Below are 15,984 nucleotides of genomic sequence, written 5' to 3' on the forward strand. Positions count from 1 at the left end.
GAAATAACATACCGCTGGAATGGGCGATTGACCAATCAGAATCAAGTATTTCACAGAGCTGTGTAATAAGTCATGTTTAACCTCTACAGAGACATCCGAGCCGGCGGCAAACGCCAGAAGGACTGGCCGAGGAAAGGCTGCTCTCGCTGGGGTTAACGAACGCTGAGCGCCCGGAGATCGTCTGGAGCTCACAACTCCAAAAACGCAAGAGTGTTCTTTATAAATAGGCACTGTCTTAATAGGTAAACCACATATTTTAGTTTTAAACAACTACATTATCACCTGAAAAGCATTAAATATCAGTATTTTTTAATTATATGCAGGGTTTCTCATCACGTGGCAGCAGCAAGCAGGCTCCTCATTGGTTTACGCGTCGCGAATTGACGCCAAAGTTAAAATTTTTCAACTCGAGCGCAGACACGAATTTGCTTCAAACGCGTGAATGCACAAAAAAGCACCACTCGCACCTATCGCAAGACGCTCAATTCGCTTCAAATTTGCGTTATTTGCGCGAACTGGACGTGTGAATGAGGCGGAATCGCGTCCATCGTGCCGCACAAAGCGTGTCTATCGCGCCGCACGGAACATGTCTATCGCGTTGCAGGACCTCCAGACGCGTGTCAACACGCCTTTCCATTAACTTAACATGGAAATCATTCGCTCCAGACGCTCTATTCGCGTTTGGTGTGAACGTACCTTAAGGCATCAGTGTGTCTCCACGAGCCTCAGGGTTTAATATGGACTCGTATGTCTGTGTGTTTTTTACTCTCATAGAAATACACCCCATTGACATGCATTATACGAGCAACGGCTGAGTTAAAAATCTTCATTTGTGTTCTCCAGAAGAAACAAACACACCCTGCGGGTCAGCAGATAAACATCACAGGCTCATTTATACTGGGTGAACTATCCCTTGTAATCTGTAGTGAAATACATTACTCCAGTACAATCCTGGCATCATAGCGGAGAGTTCTGCATCTGCTCGTTTTCTTAGGGAAACTTTCATGGACATCGTAAAGCGATTGTGACCTTTTTTGGAGATCTAGGCAGGTGGAAAGCACAGCTCAAAGTAGAGGAATTTCCCGTTGCTCTCGTTGACCTTTCAGTGATATTTCTACTTCCGGTGAAGGTTAGTCTGCTCTTTGAAATCCCTGAGCTGAACTCGGCTCATCTCGAGAGAAGCCGATGGAAGTGATACGAGAACCGCTGCAGTTGTGCTTTTCCTGTAAAGTTTCAGATCTTTGTTAAGATTCAACCCGTGTGTTCCTGCAGCTCTGTGTGGAGGCGATGTTCGCGGCCCCGAAGGCATCATCCTTTCTCCCGGCTTTCCCGAGCTTTATCCCAATTCATTAAACTGCACATGGACTCTGGAGGTCAGCCATGGCAAAGGTAACACACCCAGGAGACATTCAGTCATTCTGTCTTGTTTCTAGTCTAAATATCTAACAAATCTTAAGTCAAGATGCATTTACTAGATAAGTAAAATGACATAAGATATTTTTCCTTGTTTTGTTGAAAATTAAATCAATACAATCTGCCAATGGTGTGAGAGAAATAATCTTATTTCTGATTAAAATCTTGTTTCTGGTTTCCGTCCCAAAAAGAAATAAGATTATTTTTCTCACCCCATTGGCAGATAATTTTAAGCAAAAGCTCTCTTCATTTTGATATTTTTCCCACAGAAAACAAGCAAAAAAATTTTTATGTCGTTTTGCTAGTAAATGCATCTTGATTTAAGAATTTTTTGATATTTGGATTGGAAAGAGTACTAAATAAGAAGAGCATTTTTTGCAGTCTAAGAGATTTCTTCAGTAGGAGATGAGAGCTGGCTTTTGATTTCACACACTGTAAAAAAAAAATATATATATATTAAATGTATGTTGTCAAATATAATTATTGTAATAACTTCACTGTAAAAAATGAGTTTACCTGGTTGCCTTAAAATTTTGAGTTCATTTAACGTCCCCGGTTACGTATGTAACCTTAGTTCCCTGAGAACAGGGAACGAGACGCTGCGTCAGCTGACGCTACGGGGAACGCCTTCAGCGTGACAGGTGTCTGAAATCGCTATCAAATCACAATCCTACTGACCGTCGGCAGCTGGTGATGTCATCACCGTGCGACCAGGAAGTATAAAAAGGCACCGTGCCAACATGACAACATCCGCTTCGTCTGAAGGGACTGTGGGCAGGCACACCTTGAAGCATGGCCATGTGACGCAGCGTCTCGTTCCCTGTTCTCAGGAAACTAAGGTTACATACGTAACCGGGGACGTTCCCTTTCGAAAGGGAACTCGCGCTGCGTCAGCTGACGCTACGGGGAACGATATACCCACGCCGCCATGCTGAGGGGAGTGCACACCCCTTACTGGCAGTGAGAACTGCCTGGACGAGTGTTCGCGGAAAGTCTGAACCACTCCCCCTCTAGCCACACAGGCTGCCAGTGACATCATTCCCTACGGTCATAGCCCAAGCTATATGCCTAAGAGAGAACCTAAACAAGTTTTAACTGAGGTTTCCTACTCTCGGCTTGCTCGAGGGCCTGGGACCTACTACTTTCGAAGGAAGGAGTCCCTTAAGGGAATGTGGCTAGGGGACCCGAGGGCGCTACCAGCCGTCACTAATTCGGGAAAAACCTTCACCGAATGCCACCAGGGAGGCCTCACCTGGCATCACTTCTGTGGGACACCCCAGCTTGGCCAACCCTGTCTGTCAAAACAGAGCCTCCGGACATCGCTCTTACTCATGAGCATCCAGGCTGAGGGACTGCAAACTGGCAATGTCCTCCTCAGACCGGAACTCGGAGACGGGAATCCTGGAGAGCAGTACTCAGCTTAGTGCTTCTTACCCTTGCCATCGAGGGGAGTCTCTTCTGCTCGATCCTAGGATCTACTGAACACATTTATTATAGGGGTGCTCAGGAGGCCTAAAAAAGGCCTATGGACTGATCTACCCGGGAGGCCCCGAGGGGGCCTGCCCGTCTGATCAGACTCAAGCGGCCGTAAGCTCGCAGACGACCCTCAATGAGGGGAGCTCTTAAGCCAGCTTGGTAGGTAACCCATGCTGTAGGCTAGCCAGTCCCTGTCCTGAAGGGCCTGCGCAGCAGAAACGGAGTCTCGTTGTGCTAGGGCATGAGCCCGCCCTAGAGTTATACCGGCCCAGGCCGGGACCCATCGGCGGGCAGCCGCTAGCTGTCAGCCCAAAGCCAGTTATACGTTCCCGCTCCAGGGAACCGTTTCCCCTCCAGGGAGGCAATGAGGAGCCTCCACCCGGCACGTTAGTGTTTGCTGTTAGCTGTTAGCTGTTAAGAGCCGCAGGAAGGTGGCTTTACTGGTTCCTCAGGGGGCTCATGAGGTTATAACGCCAGAAGCCACCCATGCTAATGGCTAGCTTGTCACCGAGACCTTTGGTCTGGGAATCCTTTCCCAAAAAGGTCCAAAAAGGCCTGACAGCATAATACACTGGCCTAACGAGCGTCCCAGCTCGGGGCTCACCCTCAGGTGGCCTGCAGGAAGGTGGCTCTATTGGTTCCTCAGGGGGCTCATGAGGCTATAACACCAGAAGCCACCCATGCTAATAGCTAGCTTGTCACCGAGACCTGGTCCGGGAATCCCTCCCCAAAAAGGCCCAAAAAGGCCTGACAGCAAAATACACTGGCCTACCGAGCGTCCCAGCTCGGGGGCTCACCCTCAGGCGGCCTAGAGCGGCCTACTTCCTGCCAGCCAACGTGCAAACTGTCGGGAGCTGTTGTGTTCCCGGGGCTCGCCTCCAGGGAGGCCTGTTTGATGCCTACGTACAGTCCGGTCCTTTTAGGGCGGCCTGGAGAGGCCTATTGCCGAATGGCAGTTCCCTTTTAGATTGGTGACAGACGGTGCTTATCCGATGGCAAATCCCACCGGAAACCCCGCAGGGCCGGGAAACGACCATAGGACGGCCTGAAGCGGCCCGTCCCTGATAGCAGACCATGCTAGCCGCCTAGCTAACACCTACGCACACTGTTGCAAGACCTGGGAACCGGGGCTCACCCTACAGGAGGCCTAAAGCGGCCTAGATCCTGTCAACCAATGGTCGGAACCCTAGGTCACCCCCTCAGGGGACGCCATGTGAGGCGTGCTGAAACTCAGCGAGCCCTTAAAGTCGGGCTGACAGTGGCTGTCTGCTGGCTGATGAGGACTGGGTATCCAGTCACTACCTGGGGACTCATCCCCAGGGAGGCCGTTAGGGGCCTACTTATGACGAGGTTTCTGCTGCTGGAGGCCTACTGAGGCCTACCACCTGACCCAGAGTTAACTGCCCGGACTGCCTCGGCTGGCGTCTCCCGCCAGCCAGCCTTCTATAGTCGGTCCGCCCCAGCGGCCCATAGCAGCCTTCTGCGACGGCGCAGTCTCTCAGGCAGCGCCTGCCAGCGTGGACCTAAAACACAATGCCCACAGCAGTGCACTCAGCATAAAACGCCTTGAACCCTCTAAAGCGAGGGGAGTACAACTTACGCCACCTGCCTCCAGGGCGGCCGTCTGGTCGTCCAGCGGTCCGCCGTCCGCGCAAGGGCGACATCCTTTATTCAAATATTAAAAAAGGATTCTGTAAGCATATTGGGTAAGTTTGTGTTTTATTTCTGATGATGCAGTGAAACATGCCAAATTGTCCTGACCTATCACATTTTTATGTGGTTCAGATACAATAATATTTTGAGTTTCTATTTATTAAACCAATTTTCTTCATTGTATCAACTAAATGTTTTAATTTCAATAAACCAAATTTTTTAAGGCAACCAGGTTACTTACTTTTTTAAGTTAAACCAACATTTTTTTTTAACAGTGCATCTGTCCAAGAGCTGGAGTGTGTATTTTATTAATTGAATGCTTACGTTCAATACTTGTCTCTACATGAGGAAAAAACACACTTTAGATATCCTAGATAAACGTCTGATGGTAGATTTACCATGGTCAGTGAGTTTCTGACAGGATTAGTGGATTTTAACTTTGGTGAAAGTTGTTAGAAAACAGATGGGTAGCACTTTAGAATAATAGTCATTAGTTGATGTATTAACTAACATGAACTAACCATGAGCAGTTCATTTGTTACTGTATTTGTTCATCTTTGTTAACATTAATTAATAAAAATTCAGCTGTTCATAGTTTTGATCACGTTAGTTCACAGTGCATTAACTAACGTTAACAAGGTTTTAATAATGCATTAGTAAATGTTGAAATTAACATTAGCAGACATAAATAAATGCTTTATAAGTGCAGTTCATTATTAGGTCATGTTAATTAACGACCATTATTCTAAAGTGTTACCAACAGATGCTTTGGGGGAAGTTTATGCTCATGTTTTTTATATGTTTTGGGTCTGTAATATTTGGAGCAAAAACAACATTAAAGCAGTGAAATATTCCTCCAGTGTAAATCATCAGTTCTCTATGTGAATATATTGTAGAGTGTAATTTATTCCTGTGATTAAAGTTGAATTAACTTATTTTTGTAACATTATAAATGTCTTAAAGGGTTAGTTCACCCAAAAATGAAATGTGTGTCATTAACTCCTCTCCCTAATGTCGTTCACACAGAAAAATAGGGTGTCAGAATTGTACCTTTAGGGGTACAACAGTTTGTCGCAAGCTGTTGTACCCCTAAAGGTACAATTCTGACACCCTATTTTTCTGTGTTCCACACCCGTAAGACCTCCGTTCATCTTCACACACAGTTTAAGATATTTTATATTTAGTTCGAGAGCGTATGCAAGTGTATGCACACTATACTGTCCATGTCCAGAAAGGGAATAAAAACATCATCACAGTAGTCCATATGAGACATCAGTGGGTTAATTAGAGTCTCTTGAAGCATCCAAAATACATTTGTGAATAGTGAATTGATTCATGATTCGGATCGCGTGCTGAAATCACGTGACATTGGAGATCCGAATCATGAATCAATTCGCTGATTCATAACCGTTTGAATCTTTATTTGAGGATTGAACACAAACGCGGAAGAGAAGCCAATGCTGAATAAAGTCGTAGTTTTTGTTATTTTTGGACCCAAATGTATTTTGGATGCTTCAAGAGACTCTAATTAACCCACTGATGTCTCATATGGACTACTGTGATGATGTTTTTATTCCCTTTCTGGACATGGACAGTATAGTGTGCATACACTTGCATACGCTCTCGGACTAAATATAAAATATCTTAAACTGTGTGTGAAGATGAACGGAGGTCTTACGGGTGTGGAGCGACATTAGGGAGACGAGTTAATGACAGACATTTCAGTTTTGGGTGAACTAACCCTTTAAGAGTCACTTTTGATCAAATGCAATGCATCCTTCCTGAATGAATGTTAAATTTTCCAAGAGTAATGTTTGTGTGCTCGTCTGCTCAGGTGTGCAGTTCTCGTTCCACGCGTTTCACCTGGAGGATCACCACGATTATCTGCTGCTGACGGAGAATGGCAGCTTCTCTCGGCCCCTGGCTCGGCTCACCGGATCCCAGAGACCCGCTCCGCTCAACGCCGGCCTCTACGGAGACTTCAGGGCCCAGCTGCGCTTCATCTCAGACTTCTCCATCTCCTTCCAGGGCTTCAACATCTCTTTCTCAGGTGACAGAAACTCTCAGTCCATCCATCCGTCCGTCCGTCCATCCATCCATCCATCCATCCATCCATCCATCCATCCATCCATCCATCCATCCATCCATCCATCCATCCATCTATCTATCTATCTATCTATCTATCTATCTATCTATCTATCTATCTATCTATCTATCTATCTATCTATCTATCTGTCTGTCTGTCTGTCTGTCTGTCTGTCATGTGTTTGCTCTATCTGTCTGTCTGTCTCTATCTATCTATCTATCTATCTATCTATCTATCTATCTATCTATCTATCTATCTATCTATCTATCTATCTATCTATCTATCTATCTATCTATCTATCTATCTATCTATCGTTTATTCCATCCATCCATCCATCCATCCATCCATCCATCCATCCATCCATCCATCCATCCATCCATCCATCCATCCATCCATCCATCCATCCATCTTTGTATCTGTCCGTCTGAATTAAAATAATGCTGGGTTTCATAGTTCATAGAATAGTATATATTTTGTATAATTATATAGTTTGTCCAAAAAATTACAATTATTTAAAAAAAATGTGTCATTCCAAACCCATATGCTGTTATATAAAGAATTTTTAAATCCATCTTTTCCATTTAAGCTCCAAAAAGAGCCGAACATTATTAAGATTCTCGGCATTATTTCTTTAAGGCTGGCGTTTGTTTGGAGGACTCGTCGCTCTGATAGAAATCCCCTGCGCTACACACACGCTTTCTGCAAATTGTTGCATTTCAATTCAATGTGAGAGACATTCTCAGCAAAGAAGGAATTTTCCAATATGGCATGAACTGTCATGATCAGTTCAGTGTGACATTTTACCTGAACATTGGGCTGCAAACCCTTTGTACCTGTAAAAAACGAGCCCTTCCTTTCCTAGAATGGCATGAAGCGTTCACAAAGATTTTGCTCACAATGCAGTCATTTATGTAAGAATCGTTTTGTTTCCTTTGCCGTTCATTAGTAGCGGGGATAATATTGAAGGTTATTCTAGGACAAGAGCAGTGATCGTCATCAGCACCTACAAGCCTGTTTCTATGAAAAGTCATAGCAGCAATTAGATATAGATGGTGCTTGTTACAGTGATAAAGGGAATCAATTGGCAACAGCTTGAGCTTCGTCTCAGTGGCTTATTGAAAGTCTGAGACTTATCAGTGTTGCCGGCAGTCAGTCTCCTCCTCAGACTACGGTGAACTTCTGCCTGATATTAGAGCTGGCTTTGGGCTGTGTTTCCCGTCACCCCCATTCCCACCGGATCATCCGGACTCCCGGCCACTGGGTTAAACTGGCCTGCCGTCTAATGGAATTAGCTGATACACCTTTTGTGGCGCGGAAGTGGAAAAGAAACCTGTTTGACAGCTAAATATTAGTTTGTTTAGTAGGAATATGAGTTTATGTCAGGAAGCGTTTTAAAGCAGTTCCCGTTTCCAGGAAAACTTGGCTTCAACCTCCACAACATTTTCCACGTGTTGAAGGCACAATGTGTACGATTTTTTATGTTATATATTGTTATATATTTTGTTAACTTGTGTGCACTTACATTATCCATATGGCCATTTTGACTTGAATTAATTGGCAGGATATGAGTTTTTGATATCAATAATTAAATTTAAACTGGTAAAAATTATAATTCTTTATATCTAAATGTCTTTTAACTAGATAAATGTCACCATATGCTGCCAATCAAATGTACTTGTTATCAAGAATTAATATTTCTTTCTGAAATTCTAGTTTCACATATAAGAAATACAGTTCTTACAAGTATAAATACAGCTCTGGAAAAAATTAAGAGACCACTTAACATGGATTTCTCAATGTTAAGTGCTCTCTTAATGTTTTCCAGAGCTGTATGTACATTTCTAAAATCAAGAATTAAATTGTCACCTGATGAAATGTTAATTATTGAAATCGGTAAATGTATTTCGACCTGTTAGATTTGTTATTTCTGATATCAATATCATTTCAGATATCTAAAATTGCTTTCTTAATAGTAACAATCACATTCATGATATCAGAAGTTAACACTGTCACTAGACAGTCAAATTATTGATATAGAAAATACAATTTTTTACTTGTAACAATTCAATTGTTGATATTAAGAACAGACATTTGCTCTAGTAACCAGATGATTATCTATATCAAAAATATGGCAGAAGTCGCCAACTTTCAATCGCTCCAGACCTCCAGACTTCTGTGGCCTTCAGATGAGCTCAAGAACAGCGGAGAGAGCTTCATGGAATGGGTTTCCATGTCCAAGCAGCTCATCCAAGCCTTACATCACCAAGAGCAATGCAAAGCGTGGGATGCAGTGGAGTAAAGCAGCCGCCACTGGACTCTAGAGCAGTGAGACGTGTTCTCTGAGCGACCAATCACGCTTCAGTCTGACAATCCCATGGACGAGTCTGGGTTTGGCCGTCGCCAGGAGAACGGGACTTGCCTGACTGTGTTGAGCCAAGTGTAAAGTTTGGTGGAGGGGGAATTATGGGATGGGGTTGTTTTTCAGGGATTTGCCTCTTAGTTCCAGTGAAAGGAACTCTTAATGCTTCACCAAGACATTTTAGACAATTTCATGCTCCTATCTTTGTGGGATCAGTTTGTGGACGGCCCCTTCCTGTCCCAGCATGACTGCGCTCCAGTGCACAAAGCGTCGGTCCATAAAGACATGGATGAGGAGTTTGGTGTGGAGGAACTTGACTGGCCTGCACAGAGTCCTGAGCTCAACCCGATAGAACAGCTTTGGGATGAATTAGAGCGGAGACTGAGAGCCAGGCCTTCTCGTCCAACATCAGTGCCTGACCTCACAAATGAGCTTCTAGAAGAATGGGCAAAAATCCCCATAAACACACTCCTAAACCTTGAGGAAAGCCTTCCCAGAAGAGCTGGAGCTGTTAGAGAGGGTGGGCCGACTCCATATTAAACCCACAGGATTAACAATGGGAAGCTCATGTGTGTGCAAAGGCAGGCGTCACAAAACTATAAATATAGTGAATAGTCTTATTGTTTGAGTCTCTTGTTTTCTTGATTTGCTGTGAGTGGCTAACATAGTATAATTAGAAAGAGCTTTATTTGTAGTGACAGTAATACAGCATTTTCTCTGCCACGCAATATATTTTTAATATTAATTGCCGTTTAGCGACACAAGTCGTCTAACACTGGTTACAGTGTTTCCAGTTGGACAGATTTTTCATGTTTTCTTTGCGTTCGGTGTGATTCAGTTTGTTTAGAGGATGTGCCGTTCTGATAGAAAGCCAAGCTGTGAAGAGCCCATAGGGTTTGGCTCGTGTTTACTGAGCCATCATATGCATTAATTAAGGGCCAGAGTTATGAATACCCATACAATTATCCACAAGCCAAGTTCCTGTATTAGCCTAATATAAATTCCCTGGTGAAAACTGCGCTTGACCTTTACTGAATACTGAATATTGATGGGATTGACAGAAGCAGACATGCATAATGCAAAAAACACCAGGCGTGAAACTGCACACAAAACCTTTCCACCATTAGCATTTTAGCAGTGAAAGTACAGAGATGAGAACTGATATCTTTACATAATATGAAATCTGTTTTTCTACAGAGTCTCAGAGGGACAAGCGTCCACATGCTGAACACATCCGTGTTTGTAATTAGATTAGAATATGGCGATATAAGAGCAAACAAAGCAATGCACGTCGCTTTGCTGTCACGCATTTGAAGTTTGGTCCAACTCAAACCCATTCTGCATCTCATTTACATGTGTAAATGATTTACACTGGCTCTAATGGATTGTTTGAGTGTTTGAAGATAACCCAGGGTAAATGTTCAGTGTCTGTTTACTCTATGAATCATGATATGATATTAAACCAGACATTATTTGAATATTAAGACCATGCTAAAGTCATTAAAGTGCCTCCAGGTGGAGGATATCAGAGTCAGTGTTTCTGAACTCCTGAAACGCCGCCATTGTAGTTTTGAGTTTCTTCTGAGAACAAACACATCATAATATTCCTCATTATAATCATTAATATGCAGAATAAAGGGGCGGGGCCTGGTTGAGTTAGTTAGTAGTGTGTTGAAAGAAGGAGGGGCTTCACTGCTCAAGCTGACCAATCAGAGCCCAGTGTGCTTTCAGAAGGAGGGGCTTCACTGCTCAAGCTGACCAATCAGAGCACAGTGTGCTTTCAGGAGGAGGGGCTTCATAGAGACAGGAACTAAACAGAGTTACTGACAGACTGGGAAGAGAGGAGCCGCAAAAATGGAGAATATGAGGAAATAATCAACATTCAAGCAGGAAAACCTGCTCTAGTAGAGCCAGAAAACAACATCAAGAGTTTCACAAAAGGCATAGAAAATGTGAATGAAATGTCCATCTCAAATTGTTATAAATCGTGAATACTTTGCAGCACAAACTTGGCAAGATTATTGTAGAAGTGAAAAGCTATAAAGCATAGAAACACACAGTCCTTTTTGTTAAACTTTTTTTTATCAATGCTTTTTGATATTGATTAGCATTTCTTTGAGCATTTCTTTTTGCAGTGCATCATGGGATTGTCATGTTGTTTTCTCTGTAAAGGATGCTTTGAAATTTGGCCAAAAGAACATTAGTTAACACTTTTACTTAAAGACTTTATATATAATGCATTATAAAAGTATTCTAATGTATTAATTATGCACCTTATTATGATCTCATGAATAATTGTATGATATTATCTATTCATTAAACACACCATTAGAAAGTATAAAACACACACCGAGATACTATTTTCAGATACAACTTTTAATTAAGATGTAATGCATTTTAACATTCATTATGAATACCATTATAACTAAAGTATTGCCAAAAGTAGGTTTTATTATAAAACTAACTAGGTTTCAGACCCAGAGATCTTAACTAACTCCTTTTTGTATCAATAACACCTTTCGTTTACATTAATTATGTCATATCCTGCACTGTAAAAAAAAAAATATTGTTGGTTTAACTTTAAAAAGTAAGCAACCTGGTTGCCTTAAAATTTTGAGTTTAATAAAATAAAATAAAAATTAGTTGATAAAATGTTTTTATGATAAAAATATTTTTGTATCTGAACCACATATGTGATAAATCATGAAAATAGCACTATTCGGCATGTTTCACTGCGTCATCACAAATAAAACACACACACTTACCCAATATGCTTACAGAATCTTTTAATAATATTTGAATAAAGGTTGTCAAATCTCAAAAACGTTCATTATATGAACTATTTTTTATTTATATCAATTAATAATTTTTTTAAAGCAACTAGGTAACTTATTTTTTAAATATTGTTTTTACAGTGTACATCCTACAAGATTCATTATATTTTTAGCACACAATGAAGTTCAGCCTGACGTAATGCATCAAATGAGGTCGACTGGGAACACTGCAAAAACTGCTCTTCTTACTCAGTAATTTTGTCTCGTTTCCAGTCTAAATATCTAAACATTTTTAAATCAAGATTCATTTACTAGATAAGTAAAATAACAAAAGATATTTTTCATTGTTTTGTTGAAAATGAAGTGAGTTTTTGCTTAAAACAGGCAAAATGATCTGCCAATGGGGTGAGAAAAATAATCTGATTTCTGATTGAAATCTTGTTTCTTGTTTCCGTCCCAATCAGAAATCAGATTATTTTTCTCACCCCATTGGCAGATCATTTTGCCTGTTTTAAGCAAAAACTCACTTCATTTAATTTTTTTTGCCCAGAAAACAAGAAAAAATATCTTATGTCGTTTTACTTATCTAGTGAATGCATCTTGATTTAAGAATATTTCGATATTTGGACTGGAAACAAGAAAGAAAAAAACTAAGTAAGAGCATTTTTTTTAGTGAAACTTTCTGCCTGCTTGTTCTTCTCAGAATATGATTTGGAGCCGTGTGAGGACCCTGGCGTGCCCCAGTTTGGCAGGCACAGCGGTGGCAGTTTTGGCATCGGCGACAGCCTGGCGTTCTCCTGTGACCTTGGCTATCGGCTGCAGGGCGCTCCAGAAATCACTTGCCTGGGCGGCGGGCGGCGGATATGGAGTGCACCTCTGCCAAGGTGTGTGGGTACGTGGTCAGCTGCTCTCCTTCGCTTGGACGTCCAGAGTTTGACAAGTCTCCGTGGTTGCTTTCGAGTTCAGCGGTGCTCTGAATGGAAACCCAGTGTACTACTTACTGCATACTGCACAATATACTACTTACTGTTATTATCAGAGGTGGACAAAGTACACAACTTCATTACTTGAGTTAAAGTAAAACTACTGTTGGTCAAATATTACTTCGTTACAAGAGAAAGTTGTAAAAACTGATTTTTACTTACTGGAGTAAAAGTACTGAAGTATGTGTTTTCAAAAGTACTTAAGTATCAAAAGTAAATTTCCTTCTTTATGTCAGCGCATTATTATAGTTGTATAAATGCACATTATGCCATCATGGTTTAAGCCAGTCAGTGACGCTCCATCTGACACACTAGCAGACGACTAACTTAAACTCATTTAAATACTTGTAGAAAAGTTACAAAGCTGCTGTCACTTTAAGGCCGAATGCACAGATCCAATACACTGATACACATCTGATATTCTCACACTGTTCACCTTCACTGAAGACAGAATCAACTTTGTTTATGTGAATACTCCACTAAATGAGCATTTGGACATCCGTCTTCTTCCATTTTGCTCTAAACTATAAATCAGTGTTTAATAAATGCTGTGAAATCATTGAACTTCACGAGACTCTACAAGAGTGATTCCTGAAAGGCTTTCTGCAAAAACCCAAACACCTTTAAAAGAAGAAAAAAAATCATCACTGACTTTCAAAGCTGCGACAGAAACGACTTTCCACTTCGAGGACCTTGATAGAAATGTAGTGGAGTAAAGAGGACGATATTTGTCTTTCAGATGGAGTGAAGTTAAAGTCAGAAGTTTACAGAAAAAAATATGACTCAAGTAAAGCACAGATACTCAAACAGTGAACTTAAGTACAGGACTCGAGGAAATGAGCTGAGTTACCGTCCACAGAGCCGGCCCAGCCACTAAGCGACCCTTGCAATTGCAAAGGGCCCCGTGGCCTGCAGAGGGCCCCCTAGAGAGCGCACGCACCTCGCCTCATCTGTTTGGGGAGGTGTTTATTATACTCGAAGCGCAGACTGGGTGCAGGCGTGATGAGACGTCATGCTCGGCCAGATTCGCCTCGAGCTTCTTCGGTTGCGGGGCCGCACGCAAAGTTACAAAACTTGACGTGCACACCGCCAAGCGAAATTGGGTCTCGCGCACTCCTCGTTGACGCAATTTTTGCCGCGCACGTGCGGACGCGTCAAGTATAAACAAGGCTTAAAGCTACACTGAAGTTGGCCGTGTGATAAATGCAAGTTAATTCTTCAGTTCAATATTTGTGTCTAAAAAAGGCACATAAGTTCCTGTAGAGATAGCAATACACATTCTCCTCTTTTTTTTTGCCAAATAAATGAAAGCATGTCATCAATGTCTTTCTCTTGCTGTATCAAAATCTCACCTAGCTTTCCTCAGAGATAGTCAAGTTCAGTTTGTGCATGATTACATGATATAACAATTGTGTTAATACTGTATCCTGAATTGTGGATAAGTAAGCTATATATCATATTATGCTGAAGTAAATTTCTGGAGTGTTAACAAGTAAAAGCAAAAACAACAGCAACAACCGTACAGAACTTAAAAACCGTGACCCTAAAGCCGTGATACGAACCGAACCGTGGCTTTTGTGAACCGTGCCACCCCTAATGTGTACCTAAAGCAGTTTTCATCAATTTTATTTATTGCTTTTGGTATTTATTCAAGTGTATTTTTTGTTAACAGACTGAGTCCATTGCTTTTCTTGTTTTTTGGTTGTTTTGTTAATTTATTGTGGATATTTTAAATGTTTTCCGTATCAGAGTCTTTAGAGATAAAAGTTTATTGATCTTTAAAAAAGGTGTACCTGCATTATTATGCCATTATCATTATTTTAAATGAAAATGGGTTTAGAACGAAAAATCTTATCATTTATCGCAATAATTTCTTGACCAATTTATTGTCCAGCAAAATTTGTTATCGTGTGCTGTTTTTGCCTTTTAAACTCTGGTGTCAATTAAAAATGTTTCTTTGATGGTCAGTGAAAATCACTTTATCAGTCTTTTTATTCAGCAAGTTCATCCGTGTGTGTTCATTGCACTGCGCTGCCATTCAGCTCAGTGGTATCATAATTTTCCTGTTAGACATCAAACATGGAACTTAACTCAAGAACTCAAGGTCTTTTATTGACGTTCTGTACATGTTACTACATAAGAACGAAATACGTACTCAGGACCAGCAGCGTAAAAAAAAAGATAATTATCATACAGTAGGCTACATAGAATAATTAAAAGCTAATTTAATAGACTACAAAATTCTAAAGTAACATAGTAGATATATGTACAGTATAGTTATAAGGTAGTCATTGCTTTTCTTTAGGCCTTACTTAAAACGGTCAAGGGCCTCCAACCAAATTTTGCTTAGGGCCCCCAAAGGTCTAGGGCCGGCTCTGACCGTCCACCTCTGATTATTATACACTGACAAAGGGTTTAGGATTTACTTTGAAATGTTGTTTTTCTCAGAAATTGCTTGTAAATTTCACAAATAATTACAACAACAAGAAATGTGAAAATCTTGTAAATCTTTTTGGTTACATATTTTGATAGTCCACTTCAGACATTTAACTAACTATGAGTAACTTTGCAACTACATGTCAGCTAACTCTCATTCATTTGCAAATACATGTTAATTAAGCAATTAATTTACAAATTCATGCCAACAAACTCATTAATTTGCAACTACGTCAACTAACTCATTAATTTTCAACTACGTCAACTAACTCATTAATATGCAACAACATCAACTATGATGAATAATTTCCAACTACGTCAACTAAGATTTCAACTAACTCTCATTAGAGTATTAGTACACTGTAAAAAAAGGCTTTTTGCTGTACAATCGACTGTTTGAATGTTTAAGTTATTTTAAATTAAATTACGTTAAACCGAGTTTAAAAAAATAGTTACATCTTGTATAACTAATAAAACAAGTTTAACATTTCTGACCTTATTTAGATGAGTTAAGACAATGTAAAAACATATGTTGTCATAACTTATTGAACATATAATATTTTACAGTGTAGACTGTTAGGTTTGGTTTAGGGTTAGTTGAATAATTTGACACTTGCAAAGTTACTTATAGCCAGAAGAATATTTAAAGTGGACTATCGAAATAAAGGCTTACCTTTTTATTTATTTACAACATCGAAAAAAAAAATTATTTCAGTGTGCTTATATACTGTATACTACTTATTACTTAAAGAATTAAATTAAAGTAATAGCTTATTACTTAAATAATACACTATTTTACAGCAC

General features: G+C 40.8%; 1 protein-coding gene across 2 annotated transcripts in view; it reads left to right on the forward strand.

Annotated features, from left to right (window-relative positions):
- Positions 1–15,984, forward strand: part of csmd3a (CUB and Sushi multiple domains 3a) — a 579,356-nt gene that overhangs the window by 240,950 nt on the left and 322,422 nt on the right. For both annotated transcript variants that reach the window (XM_067447773.1, XM_067447774.1), the window contains exons 19-21: positions 1,273–1,389; positions 6,377–6,592; positions 12,465–12,653. In XM_067447773.1, the coding sequence (XP_067303874.1) occupies positions 1,273–1,389; positions 6,377–6,592; positions 12,465–12,653 (522 nt within the window). The remainder of the gene's footprint in view (positions 1–1,272; positions 1,390–6,376; positions 6,593–12,464; positions 12,654–15,984) is intronic.

The sequence above is a fragment of the Pseudorasbora parva genome, chromosome 7 (genome assembly GCF_024679245.1).
Source record: "Pseudorasbora parva isolate DD20220531a chromosome 7, ASM2467924v1, whole genome shotgun sequence".
NCBI classification, from domain to species: Eukaryota; Metazoa; Chordata; class Actinopteri; order Cypriniformes; family Gobionidae; genus Pseudorasbora; species Pseudorasbora parva.